This window comes from Terrapene carolina, unplaced genomic scaffold (assembly GCF_002925995.2).
Source record: "Terrapene carolina triunguis isolate 2854851 unplaced genomic scaffold, T_m_triunguis-2.0 Scaffold68, whole genome shotgun sequence".
Classification (NCBI taxonomy): domain Eukaryota; kingdom Metazoa; phylum Chordata; order Testudines; family Emydidae; genus Terrapene; species Terrapene triunguis.
Genome location: NW_020664419.1, coordinates 79093510 through 79114138, shown reverse-complemented (window position 1 = coordinate 79114138; position 20629 = coordinate 79093510). Strand labels below are relative to the sequence as shown.

Here is a 20629-nt window from a genome sequence, read left to right as displayed (position 1 = left end):
TGACAATCTAGTCACCTTTCTATCCACCTTATAATCCATTCATCCAATCCATACTTTTTTAACTTGCTGGCAAGAATACTGTGGGAGACTGTCTCAAAAGCTTTGCTAAAGTCAAGATATATATCATCCACCGCTTTCCCCATATCCACAGATCCAGTTATCTCATCATAGAAGGCAATCAGGTTGGTCAGGCATGACTTGCCCTTGGTGAATCCAAGTTGACTGTTTCTGATCACCTTCCTCTCCTCCAAGTGCTTCAAAATGGATTCCTTGAGGACCTGCTCCATGATTTTGCTGGGGACTGAAGTGAGGCTGTCTGGTCTGTAGTTCCCAGGGGTCTCTTTCTTCCCTTTTTAAAATATGGCCTTTCTGCCAGCGCTCTTAATTCTTTTTTGAGAATTTTGTTCAAAAATTCCTCTATGGTCCACTTCTACTACTTTGCAAGACAAGCGTTCCTGAGGACAGAGCCATACAAAAATGCTTTTAAAAATGTGTTTTAATTATAATGTTTTAAGCTGCCATAAACTATAGTATAAAATGTTCTTTTCCTAAAAACAGTATCTCAAAATGCTTTACTGAATTAAATAATACATTCTGAATCAGGTTGTCATACCAAATTTGAAGATTTTTTTCTTAAAAGTAGTTAGAAGCAATGACAATAATTACTCATAGGTGGTGGGCATACTGTTACTATTATCCTTAAGAACTTCCTGAGAATCTCATGCAAGCAGCAGGAAAAACATTCTCAGTATTGCTTTAATTGCTGCCTCACCACAGCACTTTCTGAGAAACAGTCTCTTTCTTCCTCTGAAAAGACTATGGTTCACTTTCACTGAAGCTGGAGCATGAAGAAGTAAATTATACCTCTGTCATAACTATAAAGGGAAGGGTAACAGCCCTCCTGTGTACAGTACTATAAAATCCCTCCTGGCCAGAGGCTCCAAAATCCTTTTACCTGTAAAGGGTTAAGAAGCTCAGGTAACCTGGCTGACACCTGACCCAAAGGACCAATAAGGGGACAAGATACTTTCAAATCTTGGTGGGGGGAAGGCTTTTGTTTGTGCTCTTTGTTTTGGTTGTTGTTCGCTTTTGGGACTGAGAGGGACCAGACATCAATCCAGGTTCTCCAAATCTTTCTGAACAAGTCTCTCATATTTCAAACTTGTAAGTAAACAGCCAGGCAAGGCGTGTTAGTTTTTATCTTTGTTTTCTCAACTTGTAAATGTACCTTTTTGCTAGAGTGTTTATCTCTGTTTGCTGTACTTTGAACCTAAGGCTAGAGGGGATTCCTCTGGGCTCTTTAAGTTTGATTACCCTGTAAAGTTATTTTCCATCCTGATTTTACAGAGATGATTTTTACCTTTTTCTTTAATTAAAAGCCTTCTTTTTAAGAACCTGATTGATTTTTCCTTGTTTTTAAGATCCAAGGGGGTTGGATCTTGATCCACCAGGAGTTGGTGGGAGAAAGGAGGGGGATGGTTAATTTCTCCTTGTTTTAAGATCCAAGGGGTTTGGATCTGTATTCACCAGGGAATTGGTGAAGAGTCTCTCAAGGCTACCCAGGGAAGGGAATTAGCATTTTGGGAGTGGTGGCAGCGGACCAGATCTAAGCTGGTAGTTAAGCTTAGAAGTTTTCATGCAGGCCCCCACATTTGTACCCTAAAGTTCAAAGTGGGGAAGCAGCCTTGACAACCTCCTATGCCCCAAGGAAGATTTCTCACAAGGTTGGCAGGTAGTTATGTTGCTGCCGCTCTTCTGCAGGGATTTCTATTAGAGGGAAGAATTTTAAGTTACACCTAGGGCTCCATTAAGACATGATCCTAGTGTTCCATTCCTCAAACCCCTGGGAGAACAACATGGGGCATGACCTCCACCCAGGAAAGAGCTGAGCTGGACTTCAGCTGTAACCTCTCTGGACCCAACACATGGTCCCAGCACATGGTGCCAGCAGCCAATCCTACTACACTGGGATAAAAGCCTTCTTCCCATTGTCAGCTAGTGTCCTCACGAAGCAGCAGTTTGTGTTGCAGTGCTGAAGGCTCAGAGTTCAAACCCATTGATGAAGTGTTATGAAATGGTTGTTAGAACTGTGGTAACAGAATTTGATTTTACCTTTGTTCTTAAAACACTCTCTCTCTCAGAAATTACAAACAAAAAACTACATTTAAAATAATATTATTTAGGTTGCAAAATCAACTGCTTGAAAGTTAGGAAAACATCAGATAATCTGATATTGCCAAGTATGCTTAATTCACCCCTTTGTATGTATGCATTTTGACCTTTATTGCAGGATTACATACTATTTTCCCATAGGACCTTAGTCAGGGCAGAGGATGAACACACAAGGGGGCTGAATTAAGGTTGCACTCACAAGTGTAAATCTGGCATTTCCTAACCTTTGACAGTTTGAATTCACAGTCAAAATCTTCTGTTAATGGTTTATGTACGTAATAAATATATATTGACATGATAAACAACAGTTTCAAATGAGTTGTTGTTTGGGTAAATAATATCTGAACAAAAGCAGTTCATATATACAAAGAAAGCCAACTAGAAAAAAGTACAATTCAGTCAACCTTTGACAAATCATCTAACAGGTTCCTAGCCAAAAGATTAATTATCCTAACAACTCATGCATGTAGGGGTGAAAGAAAAAGGAGAGCCAGAGTCCCTTATTTCTTCATCCTGGGTCAGAAAGTCCCAGGATGGATTGATTTAAATAATTGATTTTAATTGTTTTGCATTTGTGCGTTTTAATTATTTTCCTAAAGAAAGACTGGTTCTTATTGGCTGGTAACCATTAAAACGTATTGAATTAGTACTAACTATAACCTTTGCACTATATTTGGTGCTTCTTTTTGCTAACCAGGATGATACACTATATCTGTACACATTTATTTAAGCAATTATATAGCTTAATTGATATTTATTCAGATTCTTAATTTTTAATTATGTTAGAAAATGGTGAATGATGCATTTCTTATTTACTAGATACCTAGCTCTATTCGGCCGGAAATTCAAATTCAATTAAAAATGCACAAAAACAGCATTTTAATTTTTTAAATTAAATAAACTGCCTTAAATGTGCTGGATACATAAACATTTTTCCTCATTAAAAACTGATTTTATTAAACAAAAGAAATATTATCTGTAGTTAGTGAATTGAACTGAGTGTTTCTGGTCACCATGTGCTTCAGGATTTTAGAACTAGTAAATCTCATCCTCTTACACCTAGTTTTTATTCATAGATTGAAAGATGTTCTGTATTAATTTCAATGGAATATATGGGCCCAAAGAGTAAAAGGTGTTAACATGACCCAGTCACTGTGCTGGTCCAGATTGATCGTCTCGTATATGAGCCTGTCCCCTGTAGGAGCCTGCATTGGCCCCACACCCTCCTCCTTCTTCCTCTCTGGATGACTCTACAGTACTGGCCTCTTCCTCACCTGTGCCCAAGGATTGTAAGTCATACCAGGACCTCCTAAGGCCTATGGCTTCCTCCTTGGGCATTAAGGCTGAGTTCGTGCAGGAGAATACACAAAAATTGCTGAGTATTCTCCAGTTATCAATTCCAGGGAGGGTAGCTCCCCTGATAAATGAAGCCCTTTTGGACCATGTGGAATACCCCAACTTTATTATCTCATACAGCAAAGCATTCTGAGAAACAGTATTATGTTCCTATGCAGAACTTTGAGTACTTTTACTCCCGTCCAGCCCCTAACTCTTTCATGGTAACAGCAGTAAATGACAGGTCACAGCAGGGGAGATATAAATCCACCCCAAAGGACAAAGAATCTAAGAGGCTGGACTTGATGTGAACAAAAAGTTTAGCCAATTTCTCCATTGCAGATGGATATTGCAAATCAGCATCTAAGTATGATTTCATCAGTTGGGATGCTATGTCCAAATTCATGGATAAGTTGCCAGAAACCTCCAAGAAAGAGTTTAAGGTGTTTATTGCAGAAGGCCATCTTGTGGCCAAAACTTGCAATAGGCCCTGGCTGTGGCGAATGCTTCTTCCAGAATTACCGCATGAGCTGTGACCATGAGAAGGGCCGTGTGGTTGCAGAATGCTGGTATAGATCCTGATGTTGAGCAGAGTATTGAGGACTTACCTTTTGATGGTTGGTTTTTGTTTTCAGAGTAAATTGATGAGACTTTACACTCATTTAAGTACTCTCAGGCTACTTTGAATTTGTTGGATATTTATATCCCAGCCAGAAAGAGGCGTCACTTATGCACATTAACAGCTATGGCAGCAATACCTCTCAAAGCAGTTTTTCCAACAGTCATCCTTTTCTGTAAGGCAAAGATTTTTCCAAGAAGGGTCATAGGTCACAAAGGAGGAGAGCTTCTGGGCCCAATTTCAACCAGCCAGTTCGCCCTCTTCCAGTGCTGAGGAAGCAGCCATTTTGACTTGCATGTCTAGGACAGCATTCCAGTTGACCTCTCCATCCCTGTCTCTGTTCCGGGACAGGCTGTCTTGCTTTTCCAGTGTTTGGGACTCAGTAACCATGGACAAATGGGTCCTAAGCACCATGAGATCAGGTTGTGCCATCCAATCTCCCCTTCTCATCCCCCTTATCACATCTCTCTTCAGGGATCCCTCTCACAAGCCACTTATCCTTCAGCAAGTCCAGACCCTGTGTGCTTCGGGAGCTATCAAGGCGATCCCTCTGCAGCATTGAGGGAAGAGAGTCTATTCCTGGTTCCCAAATCTAAGGGAGGAATGAGACCTATTCTCAATTTCTCCACAGACTCAACAAATATATCAAATATGTGAGGTTCCATACAGTCACTCTAGCAATGATTCTTCTTCAATTAAATAACAATAACTAGCTTGCTGCCCTGGATCTTCAGGATACTTACTTCCATGTAGTGATTTTTCCCAAGTCACAGGAAATTTGTAAGATTTGTCCTGGCAAGTCAATATTATCAGTACACTGTGCTTCCCTTTGGCCTCTCCTGGGGTCCTTGAGTTTTTACCAATGGTAGTAGTGACTACATATTTTAGGAAGAGAGGAATTCACATCTTCCTGTACCTGGATGATTGGTTAGTGAGGGGCAAGTCCAAAAAAAAAAAAAAGTCCTTTTGCGTGTTCAGTTCACATTCTGCCTTTTCAATCATCTGGGCCTGATCTTGAACAACAGGAAGTCAATGTTAATACCAACTCAAAAAAATTTAGTTCATTAGGGCCCTACTAGATTTTATGAGCTCAAGTCTTGTAATCAATCTTTAAGTAGACTCTGAGTCCCACCTCCTTCTGATACTCCCTGTGAGTCACCTGAGTGAAGTATAGATCTGCAATCACACAAAGAAGAGACAATTATGCACCTGCACTATAACTATTGTTCTTCAAGATGTGGGTGCAGACATGTATTCCACAATCCACTCTCCCTTCTCTGCATCAGAGTCTCAATTCTTGCTGTTCAGTGCGAAGGAACTGAGGTGCTTCAGGGTGGCACTGCCCTTAAATATCTAGGGGAAGGGCTAAGGGCCACAGGGCATAAGCACCACCCCTGTGGGTATAGCTAGGCAAAGTTCTCTGGCTTTGATATGCTCAGTGCGTACACACCTGAGTGAAATATACATCTGCACCAACCTCTCAAAGAATAACAGTTACAGTACAGGAAAGTAATTGTCATTTTTTAACAATTGAATTGATTTTTCTATTTTGGGTTCTTATGCTGTGAAATGTTTAATCAGGTATTGCTTTTTAAATTTAGGAAAGTGGTAATGAATCTGTAATAACTATGATGGAAAAAATTAATATACATTTTAATAAATATATACCAACAAAAATACTGGAAATTTAGGCTACTTCCACCTTAATTGAATTGGGCTTGTTAGCACTTCCCCCAACTTGGTAAGGCAACTCCCATCTTTTCATATATATACAGCTTACTGTATTTTTCACTCCATGCATCTGATGAAGTGGGTTTTAGCCCATGAAAGCTTATGCCCAAATAAATTTGTTAGTCTCTAAGGTGCCACAAGGACTCCTCGTTATTTTATGTAGAGTGGTTGTTATCACCTCTTAATGCCTTCAGGCACAAACTTTACCAGAGCCCCAGTCCAGCAAACTAGAGACAGAGCCCCAGCTCCACAAAAGTGCTTAGGCACCTAAACCCTAGACTTAGGCACCAAAGTCCCAGTTTTAGGCATCTCTCCAATCCATAGAACTCCCACTCACCTGCTGCCTAAGCATGTAGGTATCTAAACTCACTCAGCAACTAACTATAAAAGTTACCTAATTACCTATGTTTCTGCCTCTAAGCATGAGTGCCACAGCCTCCCTCCAGGGATCTGATCACATATCTCCTACCTAAGCCCCAGAGCAATTCACAAACTGGGGGAAGATAGGTGGAGGAGCACCTCTCTCTCCCATATGGCCTAATCTGCTAAGCATCTTCTGACCACCACTACTATATTGGACTCTGTTCAAAATTTGGCAACTGCAGCAGGAACAACCACCACTGCCCACTTTATACATTTTAGCCCAGTGGTTAGAGCACTCACCTGGGATGTGGGAGATCCAGGTTCAATTATCTTCTGCCAGATGGGGAGAGAAAATTTGAATAGGGGAGTTTTACATCTCAGGAGAGTGCTCTAACCACTGAGCTGCTGTGGGGCTCCCACAGTCTCTCCTGTTGAAGCTCTTCCACTTTGGATTAAATAACTAAAAAGTCATTGAGCCAGGGAGAGAGAGTGACTCTACAGTCCAGAGGTCGGGCATTCACCTGGGAGGTGGGAGACTCAAGGTCCAGTCCCCCTGCTCCAGTGACTTTTTAATTATTCAACCAAAGTGGAACAGGACAGATTGAGTGAATCCCACATCAGCATATCCTATAGTTCAGTGGTTAGGGTGCTCTCCTGAGCGGTGAGAGGTGCCTGTTCAGAGTCTTTCTATCCATCAGCCAGAGAGGGGAATTGAACCCTGGTCTTTTATAACCTAGGTGAGTGCTCTAACCACTAAGCTAAAAATTATTAGGTGGGCATGACCAGCACCACCACCTCCATCTGATTTGTGTAGAGGCAGGTACCTAACTCTTCACAAGAAATGACTTAAGTGCCTAAGCCACCTGGCTCCAGGAGAGGGGTTCCTGGTGTGGATCACTAGCAGAGATAGGCTCCAGCCTGCAGCCTGGACTTAGGCACCTATATCTGTGATAGGGGTGAGGCTCAGTGTATGCACCTCTCATTGGCATCTCCCATTTGCCAGTATACGTGGTTCCCTGCCTAGCATGCTAGCTTTTGTGGATCCTAGTCTTAGGCTCCCATCTCTCCCTATTCATTGTATAGGGAACCTAGGCACCTACCTCAGGCTTTGTGGATTGCCATGTTGTTCCACTGATTTAGTAGGCACCTAAATGCTTAAGCCCCTTTATAGATGTGGGCCAGAGATATTTCCACAAGTTCTCAGGAGGAAGACATAGTGCAAAATTCTGTGATGACCTCAGTCCAGCAGTTAAGTCTCTTGGTGGACCCTGTACCTGGACAGAGCCAGTTGCAGGATCAGGAACATATCGAGCGATGTATATTAGTCATGAGGTGCAAGATAGTCAGGAAACAGATGGATGTGGCAAAGATGCACTGATTTGACATTCTGCAGTACTGCAAAATGAGCCATAGGTTTTATCTATACTAAAAGAGTCCCCTGGTTCAAGGACATTGATTTAGTTAAACTAGTGCAAACCCCTAATGAAGACACACTGAAACCAGTTAAACCCTCACTTATAACAATTTAGTTTGTGTTGTTAAATTACCAATTTAGGTTAAATTGATATAAGCAAGGGTTAAGTGTGTCTAGATTAGGGATTTGCACCAGTGTAACTGGCCAGTTTTTAAATCTGTTTAGTTAAACTGATCAACTTTTCTATTGTAGTCAAGGCAATAGCTCCTGTTACAGAAGGAGAAGGCAGGTAATAGGAAAATGAGGCATGACTAGTAAAAAAGAAGGTCTGCCCAGTGAGAAAGTCCCACTAAATCTAAATTATGGACTTTCAAATGTCCGGAAGTCAGTAACTGGAGGGTGTAAGATAAAACAGCAACCCCAGAGACAAGCTGTAAAATCTACCTGCACCACTGTAGATCTCTCTAACACTCCAGGCAGCACACACAATGGACATGGACTATCTGTGTGAGCCTCTCTATGGTTCCTTTGTGCAGTGCCCTGAGCACAGGTGGTATACTAATGTACACCTTCCACTGCAGAATTGGTATTAATTTGCATAATGGCCATGTGAATAATGACAACAATTTGTTTAAATAACTTGAACTCCAAAGGCCTTTATTTATGTTTCCTAGGTCATAACTAGCACTACATGTGCACAAAATATAAAAACTAAATTTTATTGCGTTTTGCTTCTTCCACAAAAAGTAAGACAGACCAAAAAAAAGATTTCCGCCAGCAATTTCTATACAAATACAGCAAAAATTAAAATAATCAAGTTCAGTCCTGCCCAGTAGTGCAATTACTATCATATATTTTGAGAAATACATTCACAGTGATATCAAGACTTCTATTAAGAATTATAAAAATTGTTCTTTGTACTATTGTTGTGTTTCTCCCAGCAGCATTAGTTCCAGGAGTCCAGCTAAAGAGATCTCAGAGAAAGAAATTAGAAGAAATTCCTCTGGGTAAACTAGTTCAGAATAAATCAGTGTGACATCATTATTGCTAGATGCAAATGCTGTATATCATGGAGAGAAAGGGGATTTTCTACTGTGTTTCTAGCCCTGGAAGGTCATGAGATATCGTATCTTGACATTTGAATGGGTCAAGGAGTGAAACTTGTCAAATGAAAAGTCATTGGTTTAAACACACTTTTTATTGGATTGTATAGCTAACAACATCTTTAACTGTTAAAATTCAGAGATGTTAAAATCTAACCAACTTTTTAACACATATGGTATAGCTTACTTGAGCATTTAATTAAGCTTGGATGATGAAATTAGATTTGGTCATGATCTGGCAAATTAATGCATTGGTTCAAATGCTTATGCCTGTGCATATTCCCCCTGTTCCTGACTGTTCTGACTTACACAGTTGTGAATCAGCTGTAACACCTTTGGAGTCAATGAAGTTATTCATGTGCAAAGCCAGAGGAAGTAAGGTGAACCATTATTTTCAATGCGACTCTGTATGAACATAGGTGTTAGCACCAGTATATCTGTCTCAGGACTGGAAGTTTGAGGGTGCCCTTTGTAATCAATGGGTGTCTTCCCATTGACTTCACTGGATGCTGAGTTGGGGCTTTAGTTTATCGTACTTTCTGATTCTCATACATGAGCAAAGTGCTGCAACATTTAGGTTGTAAATGCTGCAGGGGAATGTTTAAATTCAAACTATTTGCATTGATTTTGTTTGTGTGTGTGCCATGAAAACATGTTGGTTTAATATTAGGTCTAGTAAAAATAATCTCTAACAAAACCTAACATGGTCATCCAAAGTAACAGAAAGCTAACCTACTGGCAAAAATTGTTGGGTTTAAATAATGCATCTGGTTAGTTCAAAGTTCAATGAAAGGAGGAAAGCCAAAGTCTAAGCACTTGAATAATGTAGTTCTTTAGCATTCAATTTATCATTTGTGTCTTTGACTTTTCCCTTGTATATTAAGAGAGAATACACAACCTCTTTGCTGTTCATTGAGACTCACATCTGTTATCATTCAACATTCATTTTTTGAGAAAAGATCTGTACTTTCAATTTTACTTTGTTAAAAATATCCCTTTAACTGTTAATTTGAAATGGTAACCTTTTCATGTTGAATCATAAATAGGCTAGAATGAAGGTTTTTTTCTGTCTAATAATATTTTACAGTTGAAAAATCCTGGAGATAGTAAACTAATTATTTTGACTAAAAGGTTGTTGCACAGTTTATGTCTTGTGGAGGGTTACAGGAAAAACATTCTAAAATGTATTCATTTGTTGTTGGTTCAGTAAAGAAAATGAATGATTATTTTCAGAATAATGTAAGTTGATCTACAGACCAGTATTTATGTTGTATTTAAAAGGGAACATGTAGTAAACCATGCTATATAGACTATGGTTAATGCTTTGCATTTCCTGATGTCTTTTGAAACGTAAAAAATCTACAACAAACAGATCTGTAATGCGTAACTGGTATGAAGATTCTATTCAGATTTAAGAGCTTTAGTTTGCTTTTGAATCTTTCTATTTTCTGCATTTGTTTTGACTGCTCTCATCATTCAAGATTGACACTTGGATGAGTGTGTAGGAGGAAGCAGCAGCAGCAGGCTTACAGCTTGCAGACAAAAAAAATCTGCCTTATCTGATGGCTATTATTGAAAATGTGAGGTGTAGCCTAGGCTGGGTAATGAAGGGGAGCGAGCGAGGGGGAGCAAGGAGCATGGAGCTGCATACTGATGAGTGTAGGAGTACTTGATAAAAAGAATTCTTGCTGCTGGCAGTGCATTGCTCATTGTGGAGTATTCCAACAATCACATATAACGGCAAACAGCTTAGCTGACAGCTTGATATGCCTTTTTTTTTTTCCACTGTATGACGTTATGGTCTATAGTAAAGATTAATAACTAAGAAATGTTGAGCTAGGATCAGATCATACTCTATAGACTGCCCTGTAAACTATGTTTTACTTCTGACTTTCTTCCTTGCTGAAAACATTAATCTGTCAAGCTGGCTGGCTCCTTTGATAACAACTTTTCCAGGAACATGATGTGGCAATGCCACCTCTCAGCCCAGGACTACCGCTACTATCCGGTGGATGGCTACTCATTGCTTAAACGCCTCCCTCTTCACCCTCTTACAGGACCCAGATGCCCTGTCCAGACAGTGGGACAATGGTTGGAAAATATTGGGCTACCTCAGTATGAGAACCACTTGCTGGCTAATGGATTTGACAATGTGCAATTTATGGTAAGAATCCTTCTCTGTATTGCTGTGTATAGGCACTGTAGCTGCTTTTTTCTCTCTCTCTCTCTCTCTCTCTGTGTTTCTTATGTGATCTTAAATAGCTTAGAACTATTCTGCTTTGCACTGAAATCTGGTAGTGCTTCAGTTTTCTACATACAGCTGAATCAATATGTAAGGTGTTCTCAGGATAAACTTCCAAAATATACCATGTTATGAAATAATATCTATAGCCAGGGACATGGCCAAAGTGAAGCTGGGGGTTAAAGTTCTCTCCCTCCCCCATATCAATCTCCAGGTTTTTTTAAAAAGTAGAAATGCATAATACTTGTACACCATCATTGGGAGGGGGCAATTCCCCCGTATGTAAAGGTTTGGCCACACCCCTATCTGTAGTACATCACATGATATTACTTTTATTTAAACATTAGCACCAAGTTAATTAAATAGTATGACATGCCATTGTTACAGGAAGATGTATTTTAATTATGGATAATTATTGAACAAATTGTGCCAACTCTAACTAATTCTGGATGTCTTAGTAAAGTGGGGTTGTTTGGGGGGGTTTTAGGTAATCAGTTTATGGGATTCACTTGTTTGAACAGGAAAGCAAGAGTATTCCTTTAAATGGATACCAAAAACTTTCCTAGGTTATCTATAAATATTTCATTGAGATGAACAAAAGGACCAAATTATTTCAGATACCTTAGAATCTAGGGTATCCACATGTGGTATGGATGACAAACCTCATGTATACAATCTTTCCACTTAAAATTAATATGGCTAAGGGAGGAAGGTAATCTATAAAATTGCTACATAACCATGAATATACCTCTTCCAATGTTTATAATTTTTATTTGTGGTAAAACTATTCACCATACTTGTTGTACAGTACCAGATCTCATCACATTATTCTTTGTCCCTAATTAAGGTATTTTTCTCTGTAAATATTTTCATCCTTGGATAGCTCCAGAGCTACTACGTTAACGAACAGCTTACATACAGTATGTAAGATGTACAAGTGGACTTTGGCATGAATATGCTATGATTACAAAGGCATATTTGTACATCAGTCATATTTTCCCCATTTCACATTTTTTGCCAGTACTAATGTACACTTATGGGTTATTGATAAGAAAATTGTGAAAGACCCATCTATTTTTATTTCCATATGCATTTTTGATTTTTCTTCCTGCCTCTACATGGCTGCTGTGTGTTCTTTTGCTTATACCAACAAAAATCTTAGCAGTTTTTGCTCTTCTTTTAAATGTTCTTGATTTTAAAAGCAAAAAAATTAGACCCAAATAAAAAATAAAATAAAAAAAACACAAATGTAATTTGTAGGCTTCATCCATCCAATACAAGTTCTTAAATGTATTTCATTGTAGCGAAACTTGCAACCACTAGTATCTTACATATTCTGTAGCTTTAGAATGACTAAAGCAGATGAGCATAAGTCATAACAAATGTGTAAAGGTGCACCCACCACAAGTAAACAGTGAGCCGGTAGGAGCTAGAGAAATTGACTTGGATTGCTTTCAAAACATTTACTAAAGCTGTAGGGGCCTGATCCAAAGCCCATTGGAGTCAATATGGACACTGTCATTGACTTCAGTGGGCAAGCCCTAAATCGCTCATTGACATAATTATGTAAATGTACCTGTTTCAGTATGAAGTTCTTTTAGTAAATACCCAAACCAAACTTTTTCAGGTACCATGTGGGTTAAGTTATGGCGTGGGTGTCTGTATGGTAACCAAAGCATTCTGGTCAGCTTAGTCTACTAGTTCTTTTCTAATTTAGTTTCTTCTTGAATACATATTACATGTAAAACATACAATTTCCACTGATGTTATTTGGAGTTCGGTGCATGTATGAATAAGAGATTAGACCCCTACATTGAATCTAGTAATTAAACATATTGCTGTGAAATAATGTTGCAATGAAACAATAATGATATAATAACTTCTCAGTATTTACAATAATTTGATATGTTATGGTTTAGGCCACAATATATCAAATATTTTATTGCAGCAAAAAGTGATCATAAAATCATAATTTGCTGGTTTACATATTATTCTTTTGCATACATCATCATTACATAATGTAAGAGGTTTCTCCTGGCATAATTCAAAAAATGTTTATTGTCACTAAAATACTTTCATTTCTATCCAAAATTATAGAAGAAAATTAAACCTGGAATATAGATATTTAAATTGGAGAATAAAGGTCTGTTAGGGTAATAGGAAAAATTTGATATCTGTTAACCTTAAATGTGCTGTGTTACATTTTTCTATAATATCAGAAAATTGTTTTTTTAATCAAAATTGTTTACATATTCATCTATTTTATGTAAGCTTATTTATTCAGTTGTAGACTTGGCTAAAATCGGTTGACTGTCTGCTTTTGAACAATATTATTGTTTTAATTCAATGAAAAATCAGTTAGACATGTCTGTTCTTCATTCTGTACCATATTTCTGCTTTTGTTTTTCTGAAAGCACATTCTGACCTGCATTTATTCATCTGGTTGCCTAAGCAACAGCCACTGCACTCCTATTATATATGATGTAGTAGTACAAGTCTTACTAAATGTTTAGAACAAGAAAGGGAATATCATGATATAATTAAAATGTTAGAAATATCATACCATATCTGAGAACAAATATATTATATTTAGGCAACTCTCAGCAGCAAAATTCTACTAATTAAATTAACATTCTGGTAACTAAGGTAATTTTTAGATAAAAGGATTTCATGCTAAATAATTCATTAGATTCATAGAAATTATATCTTTAGTTTTATTCTGCCTTCAGCATGCAGGGAAGATAGGCACTTAACTACCATTAGAATTAAGAAGATTTACTCGCTCAATATTCTGTGCATTGACTCAAGAAATAAACTCTTTACCTATAAACTTTACCGTCTGAATTATTCTTTTACAGTAGTTGTCAGTTCACGTAGGAGTTGTTACAATTGTTTTAAAATGTAGCATTTAAAATCAATATTTGAAAAATTGCTCTTGCTTTTCTTACCAAACCTGTTTCTATTTTTAGAGTATTTGTGCACACAGCAAGCAAAATTCCTGTCATATTATTATAATAATAATAGAGCAGCAGCCATGTAACATTTAGTGGGACATACAGAAGTTCAGTACCAAGACTTGGCTCATAGCCACTTGTAGAGATAGAATCATGCTCAAACATATCCAGTCATTATTATTATTATTGTATTGTAATTTGTCAAACAAAGGGTTGTTGTATCTTTTTGGATGTACAAACTTGCAGTAAAAGTTTGGTGCAGTGCTGTGGAAGTGTGGTAGAGACACTGATGACAGAGAAAATCTGACAATGTAAACATTCATTTGCAATTAAACTGACTCCCAGACAGAGGAGGATTTATATCCTGACAATTAGATCAGTACAACTAGTTGTAAATTAGAATATGTTGTCTAGATCTAAATGATGAGGAAACCAAATGAACTAATGGACACCCTAATGAATGGATGAAAAATAAAATGAGATCATAGGGTAGTTGATTGGTTGGTGTCCTTGCATATGTCTGTTTATAACTTTGGAGATGGATCATAGACACTTTCATTGAGGATTAGGGAGATGGATGCCCACAGACAATTGCAACAGATCAGATCACAGTATCTATTGGGGACTGGTTCTGACTGAGGGGTTGCATATGACCATGCATTTATATATTTTCCTAATAATTTAAGTTAAGATGTTTAAATCATATCACTTGCATAATATTACAATCTGACCAAATTGAGCTCTCTGAGACCTATAAACATTATGTGAGAGGAATGTGGACCAGACCACCAAAAAGAGGCAGAGTTCACAGAAAAATATGGGACATTTGATTTGTTGGACAAATTATTTTTATCTTCCAACACTTACTGTTCACTAGTATCCAACATTTAACACTCCATTAACTTTAATTGCCATTTTGACACTGGAACAATGGTTTGCCCAACATTTTATCCTTCCACTACATACATACATGGGCCCCTATTTGTCCAGGTACTTACATGGCCTCCAACACCATAGTATCTGACATCTCCCAAATATTGATACATTTATCCCCATTTCACAGATGGGGAACCAAAGCACAGAGAAACTGAGTGACTTGGCCAAAGTCACACAGGTTTGGGAACTGAACATGTATCTCCTGAGCACCCATTAAACAACAAGACCCTCTCTTATTATGCAGGAGCACAGGCATCAGCATTGTGACTACCTCCTACATATGTATATTGGGGGCAGATGGGAGTCACTGCATCCTCTCTTCTTCCTTCCCTACCCACAACAGATACCTTAGATCATGCTTCCAAATAGAGTTTATAGAAACTCCAATTAAAATTAATGGGATCTGCACCTCTGAAAATCAGACCACTTTTACTTAGGTGATAAGATTTATGAACCCAAGCTTTAAAAATGTTTCCCTCAATTCCTAGTCACAACAGTTCAAATTACATCTAGATGCATCTGCAAATTTGCATTACACCTTTAACTTCTCTGTCACCTTTTTCCTTCCTAATGGCTGATTTACATGGGGGCTGAGTTAACTGCTGGAGCTATATTTTTGTTGTATTAAATGGTGTCTTTTTAAAATATTGTCAGGCTGCCTAGAACCCAGACAGATGTTTTTAAAATATATTTCTATAAATCAAATAATTTTATCAGGTGTAAATGCAATATATTCTCTCTTTACTGTTTTCAACCCTTGCTCATTTTCAAAGGAGTAAAAATCAAGCATACCGAGATTAAGGAGATTAAGGGGCGACATGATAGTGGTCTTCAAATACTTGAAAGGCTCCATAAAAAAGAGGGAGAAAAGTTGTTCTCTCTTGCCACAGAGGCTAGGACAAGAGACAATTGGTTCAAACTACAGCATAGCAGATTTAGATTAAATCTCAGGAAAAACTTCCAAACTGTAAGAACAGTAGGACAATGGAACAGACGGGCCTAGGGAAGTTGTGGAAGCTTCTTCACAGGAGGTTTTCAAAGGGAGGCTGGATAGCCATCGGTCTTGTATGGTTTAGACACAACAAATCCTGCATCTTGGCAAGGGGTTAGACTAGATGACCCTTGCAGTTTCTTCTAACCCTATGATTCTATCTGAATAATCTAACTCAGTTTTAGTGCAGTTTGCAATATGAGATAGTTAATTTTAGACACAGATTGCTTAATATACAGTTACTCTCAAAATATGTAACATCTAATGCAATTATTTAATGGGTCTACTTGTGTGACTAGGAAAATCAGGATTGGGCACTAATATCATTACTAGTTTAGGTAATGTGCTACAAGAGTGCATTGAGCTAAAAATATGCACTACTCTAAGAAAGAGGGATACACACACTTCTGTGTGTAAGCACAATTAGGTGTCACCATTGTGTTGATTAAAAAGAGTGAAAAATTTGAGACCACATGTTTAAAGAATTTTCTTGTTGTCCATAAGTATTAGTGTACACAAAATTAGCAGCAAGTATTTTCTGTGAAAGCTGAGTTGAAACAACTGAAATTCAGTTAACATGATACATTCAAGCAAGACTCTCTAGAGTGGCAAAAAGAACTGGAGACTGATTCTGCTCCCATTGAGTAATAACAATACCTAGCTCTTATACAATGCTTTCTGTAATAATAGGTTCTAGAGCAGTAGTTTTCAACCTATGGTCTGCGGAATGTTGTTGAGACCATAAAATGGTGGTTTTCAATCTGTGCTCTGCAGATCCTGGGTGTCCACAGACTATGTCTAAGATTTCCAAAGGGGTCCACGCCTCCATTTGAATTTTTGGAGAGCTCTGCAAATGAAAAAAGTTTGAAAACCACTGATTTAGAGTATTGATCAATGAGACATCAAATCAAGCCCACCGACTGCAATTCCGGGCCCCAGGGCAGAACAGTCAATGGGCCCCCAGCCCGCGCAGACGTGGTCCGCCTGACATTTGGGTGGTGCTGCGCCTGTGCTGGATGGTGCCCAGCGAGCTGCTGGCACCTGCGCTGGCTGGTGCCCAGCGAGTTGCCGTCTGCACTGCTGGGCGCACCCTTCCGGCACAGCCAGGGCTTCCACATGCCCGCCTGGCTGCCTTCGCTGCTGCCGGTACCACCCCGCATGCTCCTAGGAGCCCTCCAGAGGTGACTACTAGGAGGGACACAAAGGGGGGTCACCAGCTAAGGGGGGGAAATGTGACCCCCTCCTGTGTGACCTCTCACATGACTCCTCCCCGCCCCGAGCCCGGGGCACCTGCGCTCTCCCCATCCCCTTCTCCCCAACCCACATTACCTGGGCAGGGGGGCTCTGTCTTCCTGCTGTGCTGGCCCAGCTCCCCCTGGCTATACGGCTGCTCTTCTGGCAGCCAGGCTCTGGAGCCACTCGCGGATGCTGCCCAGTGCAGCACAGCAGCTGCCTGGGAGAGCGTCTGGCTGTGGCAGGCAGGGCTTTGGAGCTGTGCTCCGGCTCCGCTCCAGCTCCAGGCAAAAACCTGCAGCTCCACTGCTCCGGAGCTGCTCCAGCTCCAGGCTCTGCTCCAAAGCTCTGGCGGCAGCAGCAGGCTGCCTCCCCAGGCTCAGCTTCTGGTGACAGTGGCCGAGCAAGCCAGAGCCGACTCCCAATCCTCCTCAGCATGCTCAGAGTCGGCTTCTGTCCCCAGAAGCTGAGCCTGGGCAGGGAGAGGGCTGCCACTGTCGCTGCTCCCTGCCTTGCCCAGGCTCAGCTTATGGGCACAGGAGCTGACTCTGAGCACACCAAGGAGGGCTCCGGCTCGCTTGGCCACTGTCCCTAGAGAAGCTGAGCCCCAGGGCAGCTGTTGCACTGCACTGGGCAGCGTGGGCAGAAGAGGAGAGGCTCTGGTCCTGCCCCTTCCTCTCCCCAGCCGGGGCTGGCTACTGGGTCGAGTGCCCCGAGCAGGCATCTGGGGAAGGCAGGCAGCCGACCCTTCCTGCCTGCCCCCTGGCGTCGCCTCTGAGTCCTGTGGCCTGCCCGGGTGATTTAAAAGGGCCCGGGGCTCCTGGCTGCTGCCGCCGCTACAGCAGCAGCGGTGGTGGCTGGGGGGCCCTGGGCAATTGCCCCCTTTGCCCTCGCCGTTGGCGGGCCTGCATCAAATAGTCAGTCTCAACTGGTTATTAATCAAAGATTAGACATCTAGGATTAATTAGCATGAATACAGAAAGGTAGTATATACCAATTCGGGGTCCAGGCTTGTCCACTTGCACTGGTCCACATTGTTAACATTTTCATGTATATTTATACATTACTTGGTAACCTCATATTACAGTTTGTGGTTGGCTGCATTACTGAGCATTATCCAATTATTATCAAAGGTCAACATATTCCATTATGCTCTAAATTTCCAGTTACAAAGAATCATAACAACTTTTAGCCTATTTAACAAGAGCTTAACATGGGTTTAAAACAAGTGTCTTAACCAATCATTTCATTTTGCTCTTTGCGGTTGGTTACATACTCAAATTTAACATTTTCTGCAAGGTGATTAACATTATTTTGCTAGCAGTTTCCCGTTTCTCCTTTTACAATGTGTCTACCTGCTTCTCCCTTTCTTGTGGTTTTGGTTAATTTGTTATTCACTTAGCAAAAAAACAACCTTAAGCAGCTGCAAAAATAGGTTATAAATGGGTCATGCCCTTAGACACATTTCTGTTCTGTCAGTAGTATATTTTACGTGCATTTATATACCAATATAAAGTCAAATATATCTTTTAGTTCTTGTGACAAAACTTATGAGGGATTCTGGAAATGCTTAGGCCTACATGACATTTTCATCTGTAGCTCTCACAGCACTTTACAAAGGCAGGGAAGAACCATTCTCCCAATTTTATAGATAAGGAAACTGAAGTACAGGGAGATGAAGTAGCTTGCCCAGTGTCACCTAGCAGGCCAGAGACAGGAACAGACCCCAGCTCTCCTGAATCTCAGTCCAGTGTTCTTTCCTCTAAGCCAGCAGTTCTCAAACTGTAGGTCAGGACCCCAAAGTGGGTTGCGACCCCGTTTTAATGGGGTCGCCAGGGCTGGCATTACACTTACTAACTGGGGACCAAAGCCCAAGCCCCATTGCCAAGGGCCAAAACTTAATCACAAGCCCCACCACCCAGATCCGAAGCTGAAGGCCAAGGGTTTCAGCCCTGGGCGGCAGGGCTCAGGTTACAGGTCCCCTGCCTGGGACTGAAGCCCTGGAGCTTCAGCTTCGTCTCCCCACCACCACCACCTGGTGCAATGGGACTCGGGCAGGCTCAGGCTTCGGTCCCCCCTCCTGGGGTCATGTAGTAAGTTTTGTTGTCAGAAGGGGGTCAAAGAGCAATGAAGTTTGAGAACCCCTGCTCTAAGCCACACTGTCTGCCACAGTGACATATTGTCATTGAAGTCAATGACAACATTCCCAGGGCTCAGAAGTGACTCTACCTGGAATAATGTGTGTGATGCTACTCCTTAGAATTTAGGAAGGATACAGAAAAACAGATGAAAATATAAAGAAAGACAACAAACATGAAAGTTGACAGAAGAGTTAAAACTGAGGGAAATAATGTATATAGTTCAGAAGACTTGAGGGACACATGGTGACTGTATATTTCAATTTATATTCTAGAATATAGATGAAAGAAGAGAAATATTTACAGTGTAAGTTGCCAATAGGAATCTAAAGGAAAAGTTTGGCTATTATGTAACCTATTGGGGGAAGGTCTTACCATCAAGAAAAATTGCGCATTGTAGGAGATTTCAAAGGAAGCTGCTCAAAACACCATTATGGAAATATTCTAGAACAATATTGCCTGATAGGAAGGAAATAGTTGGGAGCTTGGGCCTACAGGTAAATTCATCTCACACAATGATTAACTGGTAGTATTCACAGGCTACATTAAGGATGCAGCCATTAGGAGACAGCAGTACAGAGGGACTTGATTACAAGTAATTACATTTTGAAAAATTAAAGGAGTTAATAGGTAAAGCTTAATGGCTAGAGGTTCTATAAGATAACTGGACATGTGCATAAGATCCTGAGAGATACTGTAATCAAGGCAGAGCAGACAACTATCCCCCTACAAAATAAAATTAGGTAATATGAGGGGAAAGCTGGGTATACCAGCTGCTGCTTAGGGAGTGGAAGTGAAAAATAAATCAAATCTAAAATAAAAAAGAGAGAATACAAAGCAGGAACAGGTAGTAAAAGCAGCAAAGGATATTAAGAGAAAAATTAAGCAAGCAAAATGATGTCATACTAACTAGGGAATTAAAATGAAATAAGAAAAACTTTATAAATATGTCAAGGTTAAAACAAATATTAAGGAAAATGTATGACTGCTGCTAAGTTGAGATAATAGAAGACACGGAGAATGTTCTGAAATACTGGAGAGTTATTTTGCTTTTTTTTGAATAAAGAATAAAGTAGGAGGCTGAGTGAAATACAGTAAGTGTTAATGAAGACCACTGGGATATTAGGGACACAGAATTTATAGGAGACAGATAAAAGAATACTTAGATAATTAAAACATGAATCATCAGGGTCAGATGATATTTCATAGATTCATAGATTCTAGGACTGGAAGGGACCTCGAGAGATCATCAAGTCCAGTCCGCTGCCCGCATGGCAGGACCAAATACTGTCTAGACCATCCCTGATAGACATTTATCTAGCCTACTCTTAAATATCTCCAGAGATGGAGGTTCCACAACCTCCCTAGGCAATTTATTCCAGTGTTTAACCACCCTGA

At 40.0% G+C, this 20629-nt stretch overlaps 1 protein-coding gene across 14 annotated transcripts in view; it reads left to right on the top strand.

Moving 5' to 3' along the window:
- The window catches only part of ANKS1B (ankyrin repeat and sterile alpha motif domain containing 1B), a 730881-nt gene that overhangs the window by 429016 nt on the left and 281236 nt on the right, over positions 1-20629 (top strand). For 8 of the 14 annotated variants that reach the window (XM_026648990.1, XM_026648989.1, XM_026648988.1 and 5 more), the window contains exon 1: positions 10698-10901. In XM_026648990.1, coding sequence (XP_026504775.1) covers positions 10698-10901 — 204 coding nt within the window. Of the gene's footprint in view, positions 1-10697; positions 10902-20629 lie in introns of those variants that run through there. The other 6 variants (XM_026648981.1, XM_026648980.1, XM_026648979.1 and 3 more) reach the window with 1 other exon arrangement.